Here is a 26,416-nt window from a genome sequence, read left to right as displayed (position 1 = left end):
GCCACGGGACTGATATCATGGAAGTAATATTCTCTGGCAAATGGCCTGAGAGTGTTTTATAAATAAAACACACCAGTGTGTTTCCCGTCGTGTAGCAAGTGAGGGCCAACCAACTTTCTCATACAATCTGCAGTGATGAGTTTCCAATCATGAAAACTAAGTGGACCTAAGAGTGGGAAGGGACTGCTGCAACTGCCAATCACCTGGCAAGGTAACGTCTCTGAGTGTGTGTGTGTGTATAGGTGGACAGGGACAGGGACACACACACACACACACACACACACATTTATTTATCAGTACAATGTGAACAGTCATTAATTTCTGGCTGCTCCCTTTGCTCTCATCTCTCTATGTCTGACACCTCACCTCCATTAGGTGCAACAGCTACTGGCTCTGGATCAGATGGTGTGCATCCCCACCACTTGGACAAAAGGGGCATTTACTTCTAGGCTGGTCCTCGCATTGGGCAGCCAAACCATAGTTTGGACACACAGTGCCAATGTACAATAAATAAAATGGGCCATTGATTACTCAACTGTCATTAGAGTGACACAGCAGGACTCCTGGCCAACTGAAGAAAACAGACTGCTGTGAAGCGGTCCCATCAATGGTTTGGGAACACCTAGCTTTTCAAAATGTACACCAGTGTGCTTCAGTGTAACACATTAAAAACCCCTTGCATTCAAAAATGTGGTTTTAATGTTTGGATGGCTTGTTATAATTATATAGACTGATGTTTGTATTAAATGTGCTACCATAGTGCATATTTCACCTTCTTCAATTGAAAACACAGGCTTTCTCAGTTCATCCAAAAAAGGGATTTGTGAGGTGTTATGGAGCAGCTTAATTTTTCAAATGAGCTTGAACCCATCACAGCCCAATATACTAAAATATCCTAACGAGATGATGTGCCAGCACTGACAACAGCCACTTGAGCTTTGAGAGGCAGCATGAGCCTGCACCTGGGCCCTAAGCACTGACAAGAGCTGTAGTAAAGGTTCGGTTAAAAAGAATTGGGAGAATAAATGAAAGAAATAACTGAAAAGTCTGAGAAGTGGATTCAGTGGAACATTAGTTATGATTCAAAAGTACAACTTACTAAAACATTTATTTTATCTAAACTAATGTTTTCGTCAATTGTTTTCCCACTAACTGATGCTTTAATAACGAGAATGAACCAACTCTAGGAAAAATTATTTATAAAGAAGTAAGGAAAATAGTGCTCTAGGTGCTGTTGAAATTAGGAATAAATTGAAAATAAGTTTTTGCAGATGCTTGAACATGCTCAGTATAGATAGAAAAGCAGGATGGATTTGGTGATAAAGCAAGGCACAAATAAAAAGAAAAAAACTAAAATAATTTTCTTTTACTTTTAAATATTAATTGAACAATGCAGTTGCACATGACTATTTTATGAATTCATAGGAACATAAATGATCATACTTAAAATCCAATAATTCAGTAAGAAAACAAAAACGACTTGCTGTCGTGTAAATTAATCACAGGGAAACAAATGTGGTTGGCAGCTCTAGGAAGACTCCCAGTAAGAAACATTGTGAAACGTAACTGTTTTGTAAAAACTAACAAGTGGTCAATGTCAGAATGTTTTGAGAAAGAAACTATTGGTCACTCAATTGTTGTTTTCTACAGAACAAAAGAAATATCATTACAGAGATACAGTTTAAACATAGAGTGTACAAGTAGAAATATTATATATGGTGTTTTTAATTTGAATACATTTTGTAATGAAAGAATTCTCTTGTGGTATGTGTTTGCACAATAATATACCAAATATGGGCAACTAGAACAAAAATGTCAACAGGAAAGTTTGTTTTGTTTATTTGTTTTTCAGAACAAGTTGTCTAACAACGTTCAAACAAAAGTATACCTTAAATGATAAATTTCTGAGATAAAATACATATGTGACATTCTTTCTCAACATTCTCAAAAATGTGATGCGTAGGAACATCTGTTGCTGTTATGGATGTTACGTTTATGCTACATTTTTATTATCTTGATTCAATATATATATATATTTTTATATTTATATATATTTATATATATTTTTATAACTCCAATTGTCTCTTTACATCCCACAGCAACACCATTTGGGTCAAACATAAGGTCTGATCTGCCAGCCATGCTGCTAGGTTTACACACAAATGCACAGATTCTTTCTAGCTCACTGAATTTATAAATTCCATATTCTGTGCTGCACTAAATTCAGTTAAACAGGTCTAAATATGCAACTTTGTAATGAAACATGCAGCTTGCCAGTGTCATTTAGGCATAGAAAGTATTTACAACATACATAGAAAAGCATGCTGTGATTTAATTTATCATGACAACAATACATATCATACTGCCTAGGCTGTAAGTTACCCAACACTCACTCAGGCTGACAGTTGCAAAACATAAATTTGACCTTGTTCATCACAAGGTGAAGTAATCAAAAATTCCTTATCCTGACAGACAAAGTCTCAAGAGTAAGAAGGAAAGACTGTCAGGAAAAGAAACAGAAGATGTGTTTGTTTGCAGATAGCGAGATTGTGGTACTCACAAAGATGGATCATGAATGAGATCTTTAAGGTTGATTCCACTGCGATCTTCAGCAAGATTTCTGAAGCAGCTATCGCTGACTGCATGAAAGGACAGACAAAAAAGAAAGAGACAGTCCATATTACAGTATTGTGCTGTAATGTCTAAATATAATTTAACCAAGATTAATTAATGCTTGCTTAAATATCTCTGAAGGTTAAAGTTCTATTACTCCAATGCATCTAAATATTAGAGGTGTCATGATACGCATATTAATATTCCTTTTTTTATTGAATAGTTGTTGGATTATATGCTATACAGTGTGTGATACAAGAAACTGTTTCAATAGATCAATTAAACACAATCCATCATCTTCCTAAATGTAATTACCATCCATGTAAAAAAAAAACAAAAAAAAAACAAAAAAAAAACAAAACAAAACATGCACTACAGAGCTCTCAGAACTAGGAAAACTGGTTTGGTTAGCCCACCTAGAGTAAAGCTGACATATTATCGTCAGCCTCTTATTAAAATTTTCCTTTCCATCTTAAATGGCACAGCAGTTACATTCTGGTGCCTGAGGAAAATGTTGGTGAATAAGAAGTTAACTTCAGCTTTGTTTGCCTTAGATGGCTGATCTCCTGTTAGGGAACACTTGGCTTCCTGGTCAAAGTCACTTCCGGTTTGAGTGTACGCTGTGCGCGTTTCGCTGCTACTCGCCAGTGTTTTGTTTCCCTTTGTGGGACTTTTGGTACAGATACTCTCCAGTATCGAAAGACTCTCTCTCTTTTTTCTCTGTTTTCTACGCGCAAGCTGAATCTTGCTTTGTGATAATGCCTATGACACCTGCTTCTCATCTGCATGAGCCCTCTTCCTCTTCTCCTGCACTGTGACCGCACCTGTGGTGAGTGTGTTTGTACCCTCTTGCTTCGTTTCTGTTGCCAGTTTGTTCTGTGGTAAGCTGTTGTTTTTGAATCATGCTGTGCATTTTTGTTTTTTACGCTCTGGCAATGTTTAAATATGCACAAACTGAACTTAAACACCTCAACTGTCATACTCTTGGATTCTGCGTCATATAATCTCTGCTGGACAATTGCTCGACGTCCACGTTACACCCACCATTCAAAAAGAGGACCCTCAGTAATATAACCTTTGAATATATTGCTTTGAAGGTTGTTTCCTCCTCACCTTTACTGTTCTGTTAGTGTATCGCCCTCCCAAATCTGCTGCAAGCTTCTTGTCTGAACTTAATGAACTACTCACAATCATCTCATCTCTTTGCTCTGCCATAATTGTGCTTGGTGACTTCAATATCCATGTTGATACTGAATGCTCTTTCACATCTGAGTTCATTTCAGTTTTAGAGTGTTTTAACTTGATGCAGCATGTTGAATTTCAACTCACACTCATGGTCATACTCTCGATTTACTCTGCTCTACTGGTTTGAATGATATGTCTGTCTCTGGTTCACTTTCTGGTATCTCTGACCATAAGCTCATTGAATGTAGTTTTCATATTTCTACTCCTCCCCCCTGCAAAAAAATCTCTGTTGTCTATCGTGATATTAGGTCTGTCAGTCTCAATCTGTTTGCTGTTTCTCTTCAGTTTTCAGCCCTGTCTGATCTATATAACCTATCATCCTCTGAGAGTATGGTTTCTCTTTATAATGACACTATCTCTAGATTGCTTAATGATTTTGCCCCTTTTAAGAATAGACTTCTCCCTGCCACCCACTCGTGTCCTTGGTTCACCCCTAAACTAAGGGTACTGAAGGCCATTGGTCGGTGTCCTGAGCCCTTAATACTGCCCGCTCAAACTACTACTCCTCCATCATAAATAATGCTAAGTCTAGGCCAAAAACTCTCTTTCGAACTGTTAACAAACTCCTCCATCCTCCTGTATCAGCATGCCCTCATTCAGCTGAGCAATGTCTGGCTTTTCTACATTTTTTTGACAAGAAAATTAATCAGATCTTCTACGTTTCAGTACTCGCCACAGCACTGACACAGCTCTTCTGTGAGTCGTTAATGATCTTCTCCAGTCTGCTGGTTCTCTCAATATTCTCATTCTCCTCAACTTAAGTGCAACATTTGATACTGTTAATCATGATGTTCTCAATTCTCATCTTTTCTCTATCAGTATCACTGACACAGCCTTACAGTGGTTCAGGTCATATCTTACAGACAGACACCTGTTTATTACACTAGGCACACAGAAGTCCTCCTCCTCTACTGTCACATGTGGTGTCCCACAGGGCTCTTAATTTACATTTCACCCCTTGGGCAGATCATTCGTAGCCATGGCCTAAACTTCCATTGTTATGCTGATGATATTCAGTTATATCTCAGCAAACACACACACACACACACACACACACACACACACACACACTCAGATTCCCCTCCCAGTACACTAATTGACTATTTCTGATTTAAAGCTCTGGATGCACAATAACTTTCTCATGCTAAAACACTGATAAAACTGAAGGTTGGAAAGAAAACTGGATGGCCCTAAACCTTTACTATCAAAGTCTTCCAATTTTTCAGTTAGTATTGATTGATAGCCTGCTCGTTAGCCTGCACCTGTTGTTAGAAATGTTTGTGTTTTACTCGACCCATCACTTAATTTTGATCTGCATATCAAGTTCCTCACTAAGACTGCATTCTTTCATTTATGTAACATTGCTCATCTTCAACCGTTCCTGACCAAGAAAGAATGACAAAACTTTGGTTGATACCTTCATTATGTCCCGTATTGACTACTGTAACTCCCTCTTTGTTGGTCTCCCTGTAAAATCTATCCAAAAGCTACAGTACATTCAGAGCTCTGCAGCTAGAGTTCTCACCCATACTAAGCGTACAGCTCATATAATCCCCATTCTCTCTCAGCTATACTGGCTACCAGTCCCGTATATAGTTTAAAAGTTGTTTTGTCAGCAAAACAAATTTTTTTTGGAACTAGCTAACATAATCTAGAGTATTTAGCCTACTTAGCAGTAAAGCCATGTTACAGCTGCTTTTTCAATCACATCCTTAACAATGCTTCCTTGTTAAGGGGCTCGAGTGGTAGTGTTATATACATATTTACTCATAAATATAAGCAAAACCATAACATTTTACTGTCTTGTTAAAACAGAAATATTAAACCATAAACTATTTTCTCTCATCCTGTGCTGAAACAGAAACACGATTCACATTTAATTTTTAAAGACACATTATAAATATTTTCTCAGCAGGATTTCTGCTGATTCTGATCCATCTGTGAAAAAGGATTTCTATTGATGCTCTCCAATCTGTGAAACCTTCAGGTGAGCCAATTCTGAGTCAAACGACATATCTGTTTGCCCCTAGTCACCACACCCACTGAGAAAGGCAGCTAGAAATCACAATCACAACTCATCATGTCACTTTACCTCCACATTCACTGCTGTCTGAGCTCTTTACTGAGAGACTCTCTCCGCACTGTTCTTCAAACCTAAAATATGGATTTGATTAAATGGTCTCTCGGCGCAATTGACACCATCTTCTCGACGAGAAGTTCTGGTTCGGGGGAACCAGCCTGTCCTGCCGGAACGTTTGCAGCTGGCTACACGATGGACGCATGGGAGAGTTGGCGTGTCGTGTGTCTGGCGGCTCTCTCCGTGGAGGATATTGAGGACGTCTACCTATTCGGAACCATGATCGCAGGTGCGTTGCTGATTGGATTGGGCATTGCCCTGGTGTATCGCAAAATTCGTAAAATGGGGGCAGCTGTCCACGGCCCCTTGAAGCTGCCCGACATGATTGAAGTGGTGGGCAGAGCTGTCAACACTCAGACTTTGACTGTAAGTCGTACCCTGGATAACATCATGGAGAAGTTGGCGGCTTTGCAAAGGAAAATGGATCGTTGGAGTGATCAAAATGGACTTGGTGAGCTACCGTAAAAAATACGGCTACTCGCTCAAAGCCTGCAAACCCTCTTATCTGTTTTTGGCTCCCCGTATCAGCGTGGGCCTTGGCCTTGGCTGGTACATCATATCTCCTCCAGAGGAACACTGCTGTGAGACCCTCTCTTATCCTCCTCCCCCACTTCCCTGGATCTGCTGACTGTTGACTCTGCCTGGGCCCGAACAAGGTCGTCTCCATGGCGTTTGCTGTGTTATCGCCATTCCACCCTGCGACCTGTGAGATTCCTGGATTGGGATGCCGAGCAGGGCGCCTTCTTCAGGCCCTTATTCCCCTCCCTCCACTCCCCCCTCCCCCCTCCCCTCCCTCCTACCCCCTCCCCCTTCCAACGCCTTCGCCGCTTTTACCCCCCTGGTATGGTATGACGGGTCTGTGGTCAGCGCCGGATTCATGGCGCGGATCCGGATGGCCGCTACTACGCTGGGCTTGTCCGCACCCCCGCCCCCATCCCCGTCGCAAGTCATGGACTTTGTGTGTGTGGAACTGTGTGCTAATGCTGAGGTGTTTTTTTCTCTGTTCCAAGACTGAGTTCCCTTAGGAACTCAGTCTGGGGGGGGGGGGGTTTGTCTCCTCCCTTACCCAATGTATTCTGTTTCTCTGTTTCCATTTGCCTGTCTTCCTGTCCTGTCTACCCCCTTGTCATATTGTATGTGCTTGGACGGGTTGATCGTAATTTCACTGGTTACTTTGGTGACTATGTGACAATAAAGGCTTCATTCATTCATTCATTCATTCATTCATTCTAAAACTCTGATGCACAAACCAAAAACAAAATAAATATCAGAACTTAGTCACTCATCATTGAACCAACCGAATTTGCAACACTATTGAACTTGACTACAAAACTAAGTATTCTACAGTGTTCTCCAACTAGCTGCGTCACCGCATTTTAAAGTCTTAAAGAACATACATATGAGAGTGAGATGTAGTGTAATACATAATTAATAAAGTATTAAGCTTTCACACAAGCTTAATATCTTTTTATGCAAAATGGGGATGGTGCAACATTTGCTTCATAATCGTAGCATTCTTAGTCTTCTTTCTCTCCTTGTTTCTCTTTTCTCTCTTTCTATTTCAAACTTGAACATACTCGCTCTCTACCCTGATAATCTTTGATCTATACATAGGGAACTGCGGTTCCCAACAGGTGACCTGTGCTTAAAATAAGAAACTGTGGTAGTCTCTTCAAAGGGTAGCAAAGAAAGCTCACAGAAAATTTCCAGAAGCAGCCACTCTCGTTCTTGTTGAAATTTTCCCATTTCACCTTATATGCCTGAGGTGCCAGAATGTAACTGCCGCACCACTCAAGATGGAACGGGACAATTCGAATGAGGAGCTGACTTCAGCTTAGCAACTTAGTGTTTGTCAGTTTCTCATTGCAGTTTAAAAGGATCAGGAAAACAGCTGCAGTGCTTATAAACGCAAATAAGTCCATCCATCTCCAATTTTTTATTTATTTATTTATTTATTTTTCGTTAGCTACTAGCTGGGTGAGATTGTCTGAATTGCTATGTGACCCGCAGCCTGCATGCCAATTTTTAGGGTTATAGAGTGGTGAGTTAGCAGCATTTAAGACCTTTTATTGTTAAAACAGTGTTAAAATGATCAAAAGAACTTTGTCACTGCAAAGGAGGATTATTTATTTATTTTTTTAATCAAAAAATCGAATTATGCAATATAGCCGCAACAGGGCTATAAAAGAGAGTAACTAAAGAATACTGGTAGGACACCTGTGACACATGATGCATGGACATCCATTGCCACAGGATCTTATGTCAACATAACAGTAAATTTTAGTACTTATCACAGATGAGCACTAGCTAGGGTATATGTGCTCTAAACAAGAGCAGTGAATGCGAGCCTTCTAGCTGACTTGCCTCATTGCTTCCTTTTTTTATTAATAAAAAATATTGGTCTTCCGGTTCCGCCGTGGTATGGAGTAGTTGGGTGTTTGGTAGCCTCCGCGGAGAAATTTTTACATTTCTATCTTAACTGCACCTTTTTTTTTTCTTCCTATACTGAATATTTATGTGACCTTATTTTTCAATAAGTGCAAACTCCGAAATGCCTCCTAAGTCGAGCAAATTGACAACTTCCACGCAATCACTTATTCGGCCTATGGCAAGCATTGCATCGTCTCCAGCACATGCTGCATCACCTATGGTGGGTGCGTCTGCTTCGGCAGGTACTGCCTCTGTGGACATTTCAGCTCTGAAATCTGAGCTGATTCGGGCCGTCATCACCGAAATGCAGACAATTCTAGATGACCACCACTCTAAGTTCAGATCTGAGCTTACTGTTATGAAAGCTGAAATAATGCAGGACTTTGCAGCATTAAAAACGGAATTCGGCGGCATTTAAAATACAGTGTCGGGCATTGAGCATGCTCTGTCCACATGCACCGACGAAACGTCTGCGCTTTAGGCTACAGTCGAGACCCTGGCCAAGGATGTGACCTGGCTCGAGGATAGATGTGAGGATTTGGAAGCCAGGTCCCGCCGGCAAAACCTTCGGATTGTGGGGATCCCGGAGGACGGCTCTTTTTCACTGACCAACACGGCAGTTTCTAATAGAATAGAATAGAATAGAATTCAACTTTGTCATTGCATATGTCACAGGTACAAAGCAACGAAATGCAGTTTGCATCCATCCAGAAGTGCTTAGCAGAAATATAAATATGTGTGTTACAATGTACAGTAAGTATAGTATATACAGGTTAAAAAATATGAGGGGGTATGAACATGAAGGGGTTATACAGGTTATAAACAAGAATGTACAGGTTATAAATATGAAGGGGGAAATTATAAAGTACTATGAACTATGAATAAATATGAAGGGTTATAAAGTACTATGAACAGGTTATAAATATGAAGGGGGATAAGTATGTACTTATGAACAGGTAGAGTATTTACACAGTATATACAATAATGGGCAGTATATACAACAGATGTAAGTGCCGGTAAGTTGAGTGGTGTTTAAGTCTGTGTGTTATTGGAGTGTGTTAGGGTACAGTCCATTGTTATTTGTTTAGGTATCAGGAGGCAGAGTTCAGGAGTGTGACACCTGTTGGAAAGAAGCTGTTCCGGTACCTGGTGGTCTTAGTCCGGAGGCTCCTGTAGCGCCTCCCAGAGGGCAGGAGGGTGAAGAGTCTGTGTGCTGGGTGACTGGGTTCTTTGATGATTTTCCCAGCCCTCTTCAGACACTGCTTCCTGTAGATGTCCTCTATAGCAGGAAGTGGTGCACCGATGATGGGAGTGAGTGGGAGAAAGAGTCAGTGGTTGGTGGTCTGCAGACACATCTGCCTTGGTTGCAGTTGTTGGGTTCCCTCTCTCAAAACGAGCGTAGAAATTGTTGAGCTCGTTGAGGAAGGAAACATCAGAGGAGGCGGGGGAGGGGTTGATGGTCTTGTAATCTGAGATAATCTGGAGTCCTTGCCACATACGTCGGGGGTCGGAGTTGGAGAAGTGTTCTTCTACCTTCCCTTTGTAGTGGTGTTTGGCCTTTTTGATGCCCTTCTTCAGCTCAGCCCTGTCTGCACTGTAGGCCTGTGCATCTCCCGACCTGAAGGCGATGTTGTGGGCCTTCAGCAGGAGACGAACATCCCGGTTCATCCAAGGCTTTTGGTTGGGGTACATGGTGATCGGTTTCTGGGTGGTGACACTGTCTATAGTGGTGGAGATGTGGTCCAGTACAGATGAGGCATACCGATCCAAGTCTGTGTGAGTGTTCCAATCAGTATTTTTAAACCGGTCCTGGAGCACGGCGTCTATCCCCTCTGGCCACACTTTTATTGTCCTCACAGTGGGTTTCACACGTTGGATGAGTGGTGAGTATCGAGGTGTGAGGAAAAGGGAGAGATGGTCAGATTGTCCAATGTGGGGGAGGGGTGTTGCTTTGTATGCCCCAGGCAGGTTGGAATAAACATGGTCCAAAGTCTTGTCCCCTCTGGTATGGCAGGAGACATGTTGGTGGAATCTGGGGAGAACTGTTTTCAGGTTGGAGTGGTTGAAGTCACCAGCAACAATAAAAGCAGCCTCAGGGTGTTTGGTCTGGTGCTTGCTAATGGCTGCATAAAGTTCTTTCATAGCCAGCTTAGCATTAGCGTCCGGGGGGATATACACTACAGAGATTATGATGCAATTTATTTCTCTTGGGAGATAATGAGGTCTGCATTTGACCATTATAAACTCCACATTAGGTGAGCATTGTCTCTCGGTAGTAGCAGAGTCTGTGCACCAAGCTTTGTTAATATAAATGCACAAACCTCCACCTCTGGTCTTGCCGGAGTCCTCTGTTATCCTATCAGCTACGTATGTGTCGTCCTGCTAACTCAATAGGGTTGTCCGGGCAGCCGTTGTTTAGCCATGTTTCGGTGAAAATCCTGATGTTTGGGTCCATAATCCGTCTGTTGTTGGTGATAGAGAGCCGTATTTCGTCCATTTTGTTAGCCAGAGAACGGACATTGGCGAGGAAAATGCTGGGTAAGGGCAGCCGGTGTAGTATAAGCTTTAGCGTAGCTCGTAGCCCTCCGCGCCTACCCCGCCTTTGGTTACGTTCTCGGCGCCGTCTGTGTGCACTTCCGCTCAGCCGGGAAGAGTATGCGGCCTCCGGTGTTCTGGAGATCTCTGGAATGAGTCGGAGATCGGCGATAAAACTGTCGGAGGTTTGAGTACTGATGCCCAGAAGCTCCTGTCTGCTGTAGAACAGCAACGCCGAGCAATTAGAGATAAATAGTCCAGTCAAAAATAGATAGAAAACCATTAACAAGCAGATTCTGGAGAGACGCTGAGCCTCGCGTTGTTCACGCACCGCCATCTTGGTCTTCTAAGCTTCTTATGGAACCGTTTAACTTGGAAAAAACTCCTCTTGTGGAAAGAGCCCACCGTTCTCTGGCACCCAAACCGAAGAATTCATCTTCAATATTTGTGGTTACAGTTTAATTCTATTACTGTTGTGGAATTATTAGCCTTAGTATTGTTCATATTACTTTTTAAGATGTATTATGTTTTGCATTGAAAGCTTAATGGTCATATTGTACAATTCTAAGAGCTAAGAGTCAGCACATAAGGCTGTGTGCTGACTAATGTTGGAATACACAAGGACGTCAGATAACAGGAAATACCTCGAACCTAATAGTAGTAGACACTGGGATTAGCACACCACACATGTGGTTCATCTGGTCAGATAAGCAGAGCCATTGTCTGGAAAACGGGGGGAGTTGGTAAACACAGGGAATACCTTAAGCTGACCTTGCAGACGCACTCAAGTCTCGAGCGCATCCTTAAACTTTTATGATGTGGATTAGTGAGATGGCCTAACGCACACATTGGAGGCTGGGGTAAGGAAGGAGCGGTCATGCGACTATAAAAAGGGAGTGAGATGAGAAGGGGTCAGAGCTTACTTGGGAGATACATGATGCATGTTCTCTGTTTGTAACCTCTCCAGAATTCTGTAATAAAACCGTTTGTTTCACTTCAGTCTGATCTACTCGTCTCATTTGTTTTGCATCAACGAACACGCAGGACTGGTTTCGTCCACACTGTTGTGCACAAACATTTTCATCTGTTCGTTATTTTATACTGGGTGCAGTAACTATTACTACAATTCCGCAGATGCTGCCTGTTGTTCCATACCATGTCTCGCAGTCGGGGGCGTGGCTTGTTCAGGGTTGGCTCCTGGTGGAGTCTTGCTGGTCCTCTGTTTTGTGTGGGTCGAGGACATTGGGTGGGTTCTGTTTGTGGGCGGATTTTTTCTCTGTGTTTGTGTGTGTGTGTGTTGGTCGTGTTATGTGTCCTTTCCCTTTCCAGCCAGCTGGTTTTATTCTATTCAAACATTTATTTTCTATTTGTTTTTAGTTAAATTCAAAGTTTCAGAGGTTTTTCATTCCAAATATAATTCTAGGTCTAGAGGGGTCGCAATACTGATTAAAAACGGGATCCAACATAGTATTGATAAAACTATTTCGGATGCTAACGGTAGATATATAATTGTCCTGGGTTCGTTATACAACACTCCTGTGCTTTTAGTAAATATTTATGCCCCCAACTTCGACGACTAAAGCTTTATGAATGGTCTGTTTAGCTCTATCCCTTCCATTAACACCTACTATTTGATTATGGGTGGGGACATCAACTGTATTATGGACCCTATTTCGGATCATTCTAATCTCTCCCAGTCTCTATCCTCACGGTCAATCTCAGATTTCATTACAAAAAAATAATGTTATAGATCCCTGGTGATATTTCAATCCAAAAATCAAACAATTTTCCTTTTACTCACACCCACACCAGACCTATTCACATATTGATTATTTTTTTTATTGATAACTTTTTTACTCCACAAATAGAGTCCACAGAATATCACCCCATCGTAATCTCAGACCATTCTCCACTCACTCTAAATTTAAAGTTTTCCTGCCGCGCAACAGTTTTGCCAGCTTGGAAATTCAATTCCTTACTCCTATCAGATGAGACTTTTAATACATTCATCTTTTCCATCATTGATGAATTTTTACTTAACAATAAGAAAAGTACAATCTCGCCTTCGCTTCTTTGGGAGACTCTCAAAGCATACTTACGTGGACAAATTATTTCCTACACCGCCTTTTCTAAAAAACAACAGAAACTAAAACTTCAAGCCCTGATGTTGGGGATTGCCAAGTTGGACAGGCTTAACGCTCTCTCCTCATAGCCCGCTTTGTTTAAAAACAGAGTTGCTCTACAAACTGAATATGACCTAATAACAACTACAGAAGCAGAGCGCTTAATACTTTGTGCTCGTTGTAACTACTACGAATACAGCAATAAAACTTCCAGGCTTTTAGCACATCAACTAATGAGACGAGCAGCCTCTCATATAATTCCTAAAGTGATGGATTCAGCAGGTACACTTTCCTCAGATTCTCTGTCAAATCAACCAAGTTTTCAAATCATATTATTCAGACTTATATAAATCTGAATCTCTTTTGGATGATTCAGTAATGTCAGCATTCTTTAATGAGCTTGAGTTTACAACAGCTGACCATGCATTGGCACAGGAGCTTGAGTCTCCTCTGACTTTGGATGAAATCCGAGCGGCCATTAAAACTATGCAAACTAACAAGGCACCAGGCCCGGATGGATTTCTGCTCGAATTTTTCAAAAAATTTAAGAAAAAGCTTGGGCCTCTCCTTCTGGCAGTTTTTGAGGAGTCGCTGGGGGTTGGGTCACTGCCACAGTCTATGACACAAGCTTCAATATCTTTGTTATTGAAAAAAGACAAGGACCCTACATCTTGTGCTTCCTACAGGCCTCTGTTGCTATTAAATGCAGACGTTAAAATTTTAGTTAAAGCTTTGGCTCTACGTTTGGAAGCTGTTCTCCCCAATATAATATTTTCAGCTCAAAATAGCTTCATTAAAGGGCGACAGCTTTTCTTTAACATACGAACACTTCTTAATGTTATTTTCACAAAGGGATCAACTCCTGCTCCTGAGGTTCTCGTCTCTTTGGATGCTGATCCAATGGGATGCTGAAGGCATTTGATAGAGTGGAATGGAATTATTTATTCAATGTGTCTCTCCATGGATCACCACCTTATCGTGGTGGAGGGGTTTGCGTGCTTGAATGATCCTAGGAGCTATGTTGTCTGGAGCAAAAGCTCCTGGTAGGGTCTCCCATGGCAAACTGGTCCTAGGTGACAGGTCAGACAAAGTGTGATCCATAATAACCCCTATGAAAAGACAAGAACAGGATTTGTGTACCCTGCCCGGAACAGGGTTACCGGGGCCCCACCCTGGAGCCAGGCCTGGGGGAAGGGCTCGCCAGCGAGCGTCTGGTGGCCGGGCATTTACTCATGGTGCCCGGCCGGGCCCAGCCCGAAGGAGTTACATGAGTCCCCCCTCCCATCGACCCACCAACAATGGGAGGGGACAGTAGTAGGGGTTCAGTGCTTTGTGGATCGGGCAGTGTCCGAAGGCGTGGGCCTTGGCGTTCTGATCCTCAGTTGCTGAAACTGGCTTTTGGAACTTGGAACGTTACCTCACTGGCGGGGAAGGAGCCTGAGTTGGTGCATGAGGTTGAGCGATACCGGCTAGATATAGTCGGGCTCACCTCAACACACAGCTTGGGCTCTGGGTCCAATCTCCTTGAGAGGAGATGGACCTTATTATTTTCTGGAGTTGCCCATGGTGAGAGGCGGCGGGCAGGTTTGGGCTTTCTCATAGCCCCTCGACTCGGTGCCTGTATGTTGGGGTTTTCTCCAATGGACGAGAGGGTAGCTTCCCTACGCCTTCGGGTTGGGGAACGGGTCCTGAATGCTGTCTGTGCTTATGCACTTTCGCAACCCGAACCCCGGAGAAGCGGAAGATAATGGATGGATGGATGGATGGATGGATGGATGGATGTGTTGTATAAATTCGGATTCAAGGACAGTTTCATATCCTGGATAAAATTGTTATACTATTGTTGTACTAACGGGGTCAGGTCAGATTTTTTCCCTCTGTTTCGTGGAACGAGACAGGGCTGTCCTCTATCTCCTCTACTTTTTGCACTTGCTATAGAGCCCCTCTCCATTGCATTGAACTCTCTTGATTCTTTCCAGGGAATTTCCCATATGGGTTCCGAAATTAAATTATCCTTATATGCGGATGATTTATTACTATATGTCACAGATCCAGATAGTTGTTTTCCTTCCATCCTGGCAATGCTTAACAGATTTAGCTCATTTTCTGGATACAAATTGAATCTGCAGAAAAGCGAATGCTTCCTGATTAACCCAGCAGCAAGGTCTCTTTCACAGGCCTCCACACCCTTTAAATTTTCTTACCTCACTTTCTTTTTCTATTCCAGACTATCCCACTATTTTTACCTAAAAAATCTTTCAAAGCGCTCGACCAGTTAATTGCATCATTTATTTGGGATGGAAATCCCCCCAGGGTCAGAAAATCTGTGTTACAAAATTTTGTTTCTGATGGTGGCCTTTCCCTTCCAAACTTTTTATTTTACTACTGGGCAACAAATATTCAAAAATTGCTTTATTAGTTTCAGGCTACTGGGCGGGGTTGGTGGGAGTTGGAGTATCGTTCCGGTCCCACTTCCTCCCTACTCGTATTACTTACCTCTCCACTACCAATTAGATATGTTAATCATTCCTCCAACCCCCTGGTAATCGCTACTCTTCACATTTGGGGTCAATTTAGGCAATATTTTAAATTCTTAGCTCCATCCTATAGGATGCCTATATTGAATAATCATTTATTTCCCCTGAGTTTACATGATGCTGCATTCAGAAGGCTATGAAGTTGTGCAAGGGCAGAATGATGTGCTACAATGGACCAGGTCTCCAGCAAAATGAACCAGGGGGATATTAGACGTGTCTTAATGCACTTTATGAACAGCTGCTCTACATACTTGCACATGTGCATGTGTAACTTTAACTTTCTTTCAACGTGCATGCTGCCTGTTACAGTAGCTCCCGTTCATGTTCTTTCGTTTTTGCTCGTAACTTTTCTTTACCTTTTTAATAGTTTATTTATTTTGACGAGGCAATTTAGGGAAGCTGTGCCCTCTCGAAACATGCAAGTAGAGAGTGTTTTGGTCTGTTTTTTCGCTGTGAAAGCGCTACTTTCACTCACTCCCCGTGTCCGCCGCGGTGATGCAGCATGGCCGCTTTGTTTACACCCGGGACCAGCCGGTCGGCATGGCGACCAGGACAAAGAACATCCCCGAAGAGCTTTGGAGACGGACACACAGGGGATGCAGAGGGGGAATTAACCAGCGCATGGGGAAAGTGAGGGAGAGACAGCGGAGGCTTATGGAGAAGAAGGGATATAAGCCGTGTCTCCCCTCGGTCATCATGGGCAACATGAGGTCGCTGGCGAATAAGATGGACGAGCTGACAGCATTAGCCAGGAGTCAGAGAGTGTACCGGGAGTGTAGTCTAATGTGCTTTTCGGAGACATGGCTACACCAGGACATCCCGGGGCCAACAAGCTAAATCTGTTCTTTAACAGATTTGACACTGCAGGCTCTGCCCCCCCCCAGCCTGACTCCTCTGCTGCCAGTCCTCAGCAAACCATACCACTCATCCCCCCTCCCCCTCCTGATAGCCTGCCCCCCTCTTGTGACAGCCCATCTCACACCTCCATCCCTCCCCCACCCACCACCTCTACACTGCTGACCAGGTGAGAAGATAACTGAAGAGACTTTGTGGAGTACTTCAACATGTCTTCAACTTGAGCCTGAGTCTCCAGAGGGTCCCGATGATGTGGAAGACATCCTGCATTGTTCCTGTCCCAAAGACACCACGACCCAGTGACGCCAAGGACGTCTCATGTCATGAAGACCATGGAGAGGCTAGTCTTGGATCAGCTCCGACCCATAGTCCAGCCTTTTCTAGATCCCCTCCAGTTTGCCTACCAGCCCCGCCTGGGAGTTGAAGACGCCATCATCTACCTGCTCAACCGAGTTTATGCTCACCTGGATAAGCCAGCCAGCTCTGTGAGGGTCATGTTTTTGACTTCTCCAGCGCATTTAACACCGCTCTTCTGGGTGATAAGGTCACAGTGATGCAGGTAGATGCCCCCCTTGTGTCCTGGATTGTTGACTACCTGACTGGCAGACCACAGTATGTACACCTGCAGCACTGTGTGTCAGACAGAGTGGTCAGCAACACTGGAGTCCCACAAGGTACTGTCCTCTCTCCCTTCCTCTTCACCAGAAGTTTTCTGATGACTCTGCAATAGTTGGATGTATCAGCAAGGGTGAAGAGGATGAGTACAGGGAGACGGTGAAGGACATTGTCGCATGGTGCGAGCGGAACCACCTGCAGCTCAATGTGACAAAGACAAAGGAACTGGTGGTGGACCTGAGGAGTAGGAGCAGACGCCAACAGACTCAACAAATTGATCCGCAAGGGAGATGATGCTGTGGGTGTGGAGCTGGACTCGCTGAAGGCAGTGTCGGAGAGGAGGACACTGTCTAAACTGCAGGCCATTATGGACAATGGCTCCCACCCACTCTACGACATGGTGATGAGACACAAGAGCTCATTCAGCTCAAGACTCACTCTACCAAAATGCACCAGAGCGCCACAGGAAGTCATTCTTACCTGTGGCCATCAAACTCTATCACTCCTCCCTCAGTGTGTGATTCACAAAACTCAATACGAAACTGTTTACATGTGCAATAATAACAATTGTGTGTGCAAAAACTCAGAGGGACACTAACTTAATTTAAATAATTTAAATAATTGTAACTGCTTTATACCTGATGTTTCATATTACTATCACAATCACCGCCACCTTACTATATTCTTAAGTACTTAAATCTGGTGTACATACTGTAAATGCTCTGTATTGTCTTAAATTATTAGTAAAGTGTTTATTTTTACATAAATGGCTGCAACTGTAACAACTGCAATTTCCCCCTGGGATCAATAAAGGAATCTGAATCTGAAAACTGTACTTTTTTACTTTTGTTTTCAGTGTTATTCTTATATTTTCTATTTCTTTTTTCTATTCTCTTTTAAGATTATATTAAGATATAAGATAGGAAGAGGAAAATAAGAATTCCATTGTACAGTGTAACCATCTGTTCTGCTGTACGTATGACAACACTCTTGAATCATGAATCCTTAAAACAGTTCAGCAAACCCTACTGCATATGGGGCTCCGAAACAGCCACCCCATAACCATTGCTGGTGGTGGCAGCATTATGGTTTAGGGAACGTTTTCAGATTGGATTCAGAACAAGCATGCCAATAAAGCTCCTTTAAATTTGAATTTGAGAAAATGCAGTTGGAACAGACATCAAAAGAATGTTAATGTCACCAGTGTAAAACAGAGGGAAGAAAAGAAGAAAAAAGAGCAAGAGCAAGTAGGAAGGGAGAGAGAGAGAGAGAGAGAGAGAGAGAGAGGAGGAAGAGGAGAAGGAGAAGAAGAAGAAGAAGAAGAAGAAGAAGAATCATGTAAAGCACCTCAGCATTAATATGTGGTATGCACCTGTAGGGACGACTACAGAATGTAATGGCACACACCAAAGACAGAGAATAGGAGAGTGGGAAAAGAAGAAACAAAGACTTGAAAGAGAGCAAAAAAGAGGGAGAGAGCAAAAGGAGCAAAAGAGAGAAAGACAGAGAGAGAAAGACAAAAACAAAGAGAGTGGGTAAAAAGAGCAAGAAAGACAAGGAGCAAAAGAGAGATTGAAGAAGAAAGAGTGACAGAAGGAGAAAAACAGGAAAGAGATTGAAAAAAAGAGTACAAAACAAAAAAGTGCAATGGAGAGAGGAAAGAAAAGAGAAAATACAATACAAAGAGTGCTAAAGAGAGAAAATGACATGCATACAAAAAGACTTTGACTTTTAAACCCCTTTAAAGAATTACTGCTCAAGAGATTTTACATGTTAAGTAAAGAATTAAGCTAATAGTTACATCAGTAATAATAAGGATGCCCAAATTAAAAAGATTTACCAAAGAAATGATATCACACTCGTATCACTAGCAGATACGATAATTTGACCAGTACACCACTTTTTCTCAAAACAGAAAATATTATGAATACTTTCATAAAAACTGAATTCAACTCAGTGTGATTCCACTAAAACCTGGAACAATTTTAAAATAGGCCAGTGATACCCAACCCAAAAACAGGCCTTCTGAACATGATGCAGTAAATCCAAACCATTAACCTGTGTCACATCATCGAGGCTACAAGATTGTTGGTCACCAACACTCTGTCCCGGTATAATAACTGAGGCAGAGCCCATTTCCATCTCTGGAGTCTCCCTAGAATCTAGTCTCTCAGTTCCTATCAGTTCTTTTGCATATATATGTAACTCTACAATAGTTGTATTAATATTATGTTAAGAAATTCCTGCTAAATGGATGGATGGATGGATAGATAGATATGTAGCATGCAGTAGTGTTTGTATGCTGCTATAGTGAGTACAGCTTCATAGGTCATATGTTCAGCAACTTTGTCAAGTGTTGTAATGTTTGACTTCTGTCCCTACTGTCTTGAAATACATGTAATAAGTACCAGCATATCCTGTTGGGCTTTGTCAAAATGCTTCAGTTAAAGAGTTATAAATTCGAAGCTAAACCTGAACTGTGCTAACATTAGAACGTTTCTTTACTTGTATGCTGGCCAAATAAAAGGAGTTGAATAAAACTTCATTATCCCAATTTCGTGTCCCTCACTGACCAGGCTGGATGGGCACCCGATATAAGGGTGTGTCCCATAAAAAATCTGTCCCAAAAAACACCCTTAAACAAATTTTGGGCCAATCAGGACTGTTTTCCTCTGATAAATGGGTTACATTATTAATATGTCCGTGATACTCATGCACGTGTCACAAATTGGTCCCAAATATATATTACCAAAAATGTTTTACAGTAGTATCAACAAACATGCTGGGTCAGAAAAGCTTCGACCACATACCGAGGGAGGTCGGTAACATCAAGTCCAAGTGGGCCCTGTTCCGTGCCTCCATTGTCAATGCAGCGGATCGGAGCTGTGGCCGCAAGGTCGTAGGTGCATGTTGTGGCGGCAAACCCATTGGTGGACACCTCGGGTAAAGGAAGCCATCAAGCTGAAGAAAGAGTCCTATCAGGCCTGGCTGGCTTGTGGGACTCTGGAGGCAAAAGATGGGTACCAAAGGGCCGAGCGGGTGGCGGCTTCGGCGGTTGCTGAGGCAAAAACTTGGGTGTGGGAGGAGTTTGGTGAGGCCATGGAGAAAGATTATCGACAGGCACCCAGAAGGTTCTGGTAAACCATCAGATGCCTCAGGAGAGGAAAGAGGTTCCCGACTAACACCCTATACAGTGGGACTGGGGGATTGCTGACTTCGACTGGGGACGTCATTGGACGGTGGAAGGAACACTTCAAGGATCTTCTCAATCCCACCAACAATCCTTCCCCAGAGGAGGCAGAGCTTGGAGATCCGAGTGACGGTCCGTCCATTACTCGGGCTGAGGAGGCCAAGGTGGTTGGAAAACTCCTTGTTGGCAGAGCACCGGGGGTGAATGAAATCCACCGGTAATTCCTGAGAGATCTGGATGTTGTAGGGCTGTTTTGGCTGACACGCCTCTGCAACATCGCACGGACATCTGGGGCGGCCCCCCTGGAATGGCAGACTGGGGTGGTAGTCCCGCTTTTCAAGCAAGAGGACCAGAGGGTGTGTTCCAACTATTGGGCGATCACACTTCTCAGCCTACCCGGTAAGGTCTATGCAGGGGTACTGGAGAAGAGTCGGAACAATGCGGGTTTTGCCCAGGTCGTGGAACACGAAGTTCGACCACGTCCCACGGGGGATCCTGTGGGGAGTGCTCGGGGAGCACGGGGTGAGGGGCTCGTTGTTATGGGCCATTCTGTCCCTGTACAAACAGAGCAGGAGCTTTGTTCATATAGCTGGCAGTAAGTCCGATTGGTTTCCAGTCAGGGTTGGACTCTGCCAGGGCTGTCCGTTTTTGTTGATAACTTTTATAGAAAGGATTTCTCGGAACAGCCAAGTGAAGGAAGGATGGAGTGAGTTGACAGGCGGATTGGTGTGGCATCTGCAGTAATGTGGACCCTATACCGGTCCATCATGGTGAAGAGAGAGCTGAACCAGAAGGCGAAGCTCTCAATTTACCGGTCAATCTACGTTCCGACTCTCACCTATGGTCACGAGCTTTGGGTAGTGACTGAAAGAATGAGATTGTGGATACAAGCAGCCGAAATGAGCTTTCTCCGCAGGGTCACCGGGCTCTCCCTTAGAGATAGGGTAAGAAGATCGGCGATTCAGGAGAGGCTCGGAGTAGAGCCACCGCTCCTCCACGTTCAGAGAAGCCAGTTGAGGTGGTTCGGGCATCTGGTAAGGATGGCCTCTGGACGCCTCCCTAGGGAGGTGTTCCAGACATGTCTGACAGGGAGGAGACCCCAGGGAAGACCCAGGACACGTTGGAGGGATTATATCTCTTGACTGTCTTGAGAACGGTATCCCTCCGGAAGAGCTGGAGGAGGTGGCGGGGGAGAGGGAGGCCTGGGCCTCTTTGCTTAGGCTGCTGCCCCTGTGACCCAGACATGGATAAGCGATTGAGGATGGATGGATGGATGGATGGATGGATGGGGCTGTGTAGCGACTGTAAAATGATTATCAATGCACCCCCCCCCCCCCACACTGTGTGATGACTTGGGTACTTTTAAAGCAAAGTATTTGTAATGATCCATAATGAATTTACTTCCAATATCTTTATTTAATAAAAGATATTATTCTTCATTGATTCCATAACTTTAGTTGTGGTCTCGTATAGTGTGAAGATCACAAAATATCTTTGAGATGGGATGCTACATCAAGGCTGTATCCCAAAGTGTGCATCAAATCACGAAAGCTGTGGTTCTCGACAACTGAGAATGGATGTGTTAGCTTAAGGGTCAGCCACATACGACCCTGGAGCTCCATGCGACCCTTTGACTGTCCTATTGTGGCAGTAAGAAAGAAAGCCTGATGGATGTCAACATATACACATTTTTTGTCGTTTTTAAAGATCTCCTTGTTTGTCTTCTTTCACTAAAATATTTTGGAATCTTTGAAAGGCTATGAAGGTTTGTGATTGTTCAGTTAAGTTCATTAAGAACAAAGCACTTAAAGACATTGTCCATTTGTGCTTTGTCTCTTGTGGAGCTACATCTCTAAAATCAGACTGAGTTATGGACATTCTCATTCTTCACTTTCCTATTTTGTGAGGAACAAATGATAGTTGCACTTGAATTGAGCTATGAAGATATGAGCTCTGTGTTCTGCAAGCTTTAGCTCACAAAATGAGGTAAAGAAACTCTCCGCTCTCCTAACATTTTTCCAATGTGGAATAAATCCCGCACAATATCACAGTTTGTGCAAAGTCAGAAACTTTCTCATATTTATTCCGCCTGCCTTTTTCTTGTATCTGAATATGTTACATCTTCTTGTTTGTTTGTGTTGCATTCAGCCTTAACATGTGATCAAAGCACCACACAGCAGTGTCAGAGAGAGCTTATTAAAACCTGGTAAAGTATGCCCAGTCTGCAAGCACTGGTAGCCTCACCTGCAGACCAGTGCCCCTTTGAGGTATAATTTTAATTACAGTTGATGCATTTCAATCATATACTTCCTCAATATAGATTTTCCCTATCTGCTCTTGTGCATTATTTGCACATGCTATCTGCAACAGCTGACTAGGCAACTCTGATTGTGGGTATGACCAGCACAGCAAAAGCACATGAAGCACTGTAAACTCAGAGCTGTAAAATCATTCCTTGAATGCAGACAAGACCAAGGAAATTATTGTTGATCCAAAGAGGAAGCAGGAGCTGCACACACCCCTGTACATTGGTGAGACTGAAGTGGAGAGGGTGAAAACCTTCAAATTCCTCGGCATCCACATCAGTGAGGATCTCACCTGGTCTCACAATACACACCTCATCATCAGGAAGTCCCAGCAGCGACTGTACTTTCTTAGAAGACTGAGGAAATTTGGCATGTCAGCCAAAATTCTCAGCACCTTCTACAGAAATACGATCGAGAGTGTTCTTACCAGCTCCATCACGGTCTAGTATGGAAACTGCCCTGCTCAGGACAGGAAGGCCCCCCAGCGTGTGATCAAAACTGCACAGTCCACCTCAGCAGCTGCCTTCCCCTCACTACAGGACATTTATCACACCATGGTCATCAGAAGGGGCCAAAACATCATCAGGGACAGTACACACCCCCAGCACAGACTCCTACTTTTAGGCAGATGTTACAGGAGTGTGAAGTCCAGGACAACAAGACTGACCAACAGTTTCTATTTCACAAAGCCATCAGGCTGGTGAATACCTCACTTACTACCTCTTCCCCACTCCCAGTCTGAACTGGTTTAACCTTGCACTCAACAACAGCATCTTACCTATACTGTACTGCTGCCGTAGAACAATACTGTTTACATCTATTACCTGCACAGAACAATATTGTTTCTTGTTTACAACAGCATAAACAGCTTAGGAGGCTGGCATGAAATATAGCAATGCACTCTTCACAGCAAATAAATGGAAAATAATACACATGGTTTCAGGCAGATTTTGCATGGGGTGAGCACATCCCTTAATCTATTGATATTTAAATATACACTTCAATATTTCAATTTCAATTAAAATCTTTTCAAACTGTCGATAATGCAAAATCATTCAACAGCTCCCCACTCTTGGAGGATAATGCTAATAAACAGCTCTGTTAGCAAACAGATGCCTGCATTAGGTAGCATTGCGCTGACAGACAGGGGGAGGGAGGACCGTCCTGTCCACCCAGGGAGAGAGGCCAATTATGCCATCTCTTGGGGTTTAACTCACAATTTGCTGATGAGAGAGCCACTCAGGATCTATTATACCACACAATAATAGATCAAACTTCCACTTTCTGGTGATAGCCCTGGTGGTATCTTCTACTGCAAGAAAAATGACATTACTCTGCTGTCGTCACAAGAGAGCACACTTCCTAATGTGCTTTTAAACTTTTTGACATGATGTGGCGGGGTCAAGGAGTGAAATGAGCCGCCAATATACTTTAGCAACGTCTGAAGCCTGGAGTTATATATTCCCTGTTTGGGCGGAGGGATCAGTGATCTGTTCTCCTGTGACCAAGCGCAAGTGACTAGAGATATGTGGCGTGACTAGGACATGTTTGTACACGTGCCTCAGCACATGCTAATGTCCTAGTGTGGGCTAAAAATAGAATACAACCAAAAATGCAGATTTACTTTGCTCTACTTTAAGCTTTACCTCAGCAGTAGCTGCTTTTCTTGCATCACTAACTAAAAACTCTCCCACAAAAGTAGAACAGTTTCTTGCAAAATGTCTCTCAAATGTTCAACTTTTTATGAGGCTGAAGTCGTTTTTCATTTGAATTTTCCTGTTCCACCTTAAATGGTGTCTGAGGCGCCAGAATGTAATTGCTGCAGCATTGAAGGTGGAATGGGACAACTGGAACAAGAAGCTGGAGAACAAGAAACTGACTTCAGATTCACATTTTTTTAGTGTTTGACAGCTTCATTGCAGATTAAATGTATCAGGAAACAAATTGCAGTGATAATAAATGCAATTAAGTCTATTCACCCCCAAATTAAGGATGTTCATCTTAAATCCTTCTCTTTGCCTTTTCATTAACTACTAGGTGAACTAGCAGCTATAGGCTACATTAAATCCATCATTTAAGGTCACTTATTGTTGAAACTGTGAACGATCAGCAGACCTTTATTTTACTGCAAATGTGGATTATTTTATTTTTAACTAGAAATTTAACACTGATGTGGAGCCACACCAGGCCAGTAAAAGAGCTGCAGGTTGCCGACCCCTGAGCTAGCGTATGAAAGCACTTTGGCTTCTGTTGAGCATATTACATGTTTCCACCCATTTTCCGTCCGGCTGCAGTTGCTGCCAACCAGGGGACCATTGATCAAGCGATGTTAAAGCTTCCACCAAACTCAGAATCGACACGAACTATAAACTCCTAGAGTTCCTAGAGTGAACTCACCTCTTTCCTAAAATCTTAGCAAGTTTTAGCAGCGTTAAATCACGTGTGCTCCACACAACTACAAACAAACAGTCATATTTTAGTATTCGTGCATTCCCAAAAAATAAACTGATGGATTCATGCTAGTTACAGCCCTGATTTAAAAGAAAGTAAATTGGGGGTGCTGTATGCGTGGCAATGCTGAGTGGCCATCTCCTATTGTGTAAAATTAAATCATAGCACAAGTAGGTTGATTATGGTTGAGAAGAGTGTTTTGTTCATTTTACTCCAATTTTAAGGTTCTCTCTTTTTTTTTTTTACTTCATGTCAGTATTGAAGTACATAAATATAACAAGCAATGTTCGAGTTGTAAATCTGAGGTAGACCGTTAGATAACCCAGTAGATTATGTCCACTAAAGAATATAAACTTATTTACTCTCATTCATCCTGTTCTTCAAAAGGTCAGAATCCCTGCAGGACCACCAAAGAACAGGTATTATTTGATTGATTCATCAATTGTTCTCCATATGCACATATAGTATTTTATCTAGTACATATTTATTAATATGTCATATCTTTCTACGATTGAAATAAAGGTCATTTGAAACTACACATCCCATTAACATCTAAAACTTTGCAATCACATGTACGTTACAAAATTCCACAGGAAGTACGGAAATTTGACTTACACAACTTCGTCACAGAATCGGGAACTGCAATATGTTCTCTGGCCACCAGAGGGAGCATCAGCATCAAATGCAAAAAACTTCAACCATACACCCAGTCGTAGGCTTTACAATATCTTGTGGCACAGAAAGTTCAGAATTTCATGTATTCCACCGAGTCTGACAATTTTGCAGATATAAGTCTTGCAAAAACTCTTCTTTTCTGTAAATCAACTGTTTGAAAATCTGTTTCATACGCCTCCTTTTTATTTTTACTGCATTCTTTAAAACTTGGTCTCAAAACAACTGTCAAAGTCTCAAGATAAATAATTATTTTAAAAATATTGCCTTTTAAGTGTCATTGCATCCGCAACCCTGAGGGAGAAGCGGCTTAGAAAGTGTGTGTGTGTGTGTGATTGCAAGTTATGAATCAATCATTTTTACCTGGCCTATTCTGACACAAGTGACTATAAATGTGTCAATGATGCTCTGAATTCTTTTGAATTCAGATTTCAGATTTTGAATGAAGATTTGAAGATTTGAATTAATCTACATTAACTGAGGAAATCCTGCAATTTGATTTGAGCAAATCTTGATCACAGTATTGGCTGTTATATTTATTTCTGGTCACCAGACGTAGTCAAATCATTAGCTGCAAATGTCAATGTTGCAATCCACCAAAATTCCACATATAAGCCCAACTGGAACTATTTTGCTCCACCCTCATAATATGTGACATTTACATTTTTGTACTGGTCTGAGGCTACAAATATCCACAGATTATCTGT

The 26,416-nt window shown here is 42.5% G+C and overlaps 1 protein-coding gene across 14 annotated transcripts in view; it reads right to left on the bottom strand.

The window, feature by feature from the left end:
• gphna (gephyrin a) overlaps positions 1-26,416 on the bottom strand; it is a 160,738-nt gene that overhangs the window by 107,492 nt on the left and 26,830 nt on the right. For 13 of the 14 annotated variants that reach the window (XM_037541978.1, XM_037541981.1, XM_017724838.2 and 10 more), the window contains exon 2: positions 2,561-2,639. The exons of the other annotated variant lie outside the window; for it this stretch is intronic. In XM_037541978.1, the coding sequence (XP_037397875.1) occupies positions 2,561-2,639 (79 nt within the window). The remainder of the gene's footprint in view (positions 1-2,560; positions 2,640-26,416) is intronic. 14 annotated transcript variants of the gene reach the window in all.

Source organism: Pygocentrus nattereri, chromosome 10, assembly GCF_015220715.1.
Source record: "Pygocentrus nattereri isolate fPygNat1 chromosome 10, fPygNat1.pri, whole genome shotgun sequence".
In the NCBI taxonomy this organism is placed as follows: domain Eukaryota; kingdom Metazoa; phylum Chordata; class Actinopteri; order Characiformes; family Serrasalmidae; genus Pygocentrus; species Pygocentrus nattereri.
Note: the sequence above shows the minus strand (reverse complement) of the source record. Positions and strands in the feature narration are given on the sequence as shown.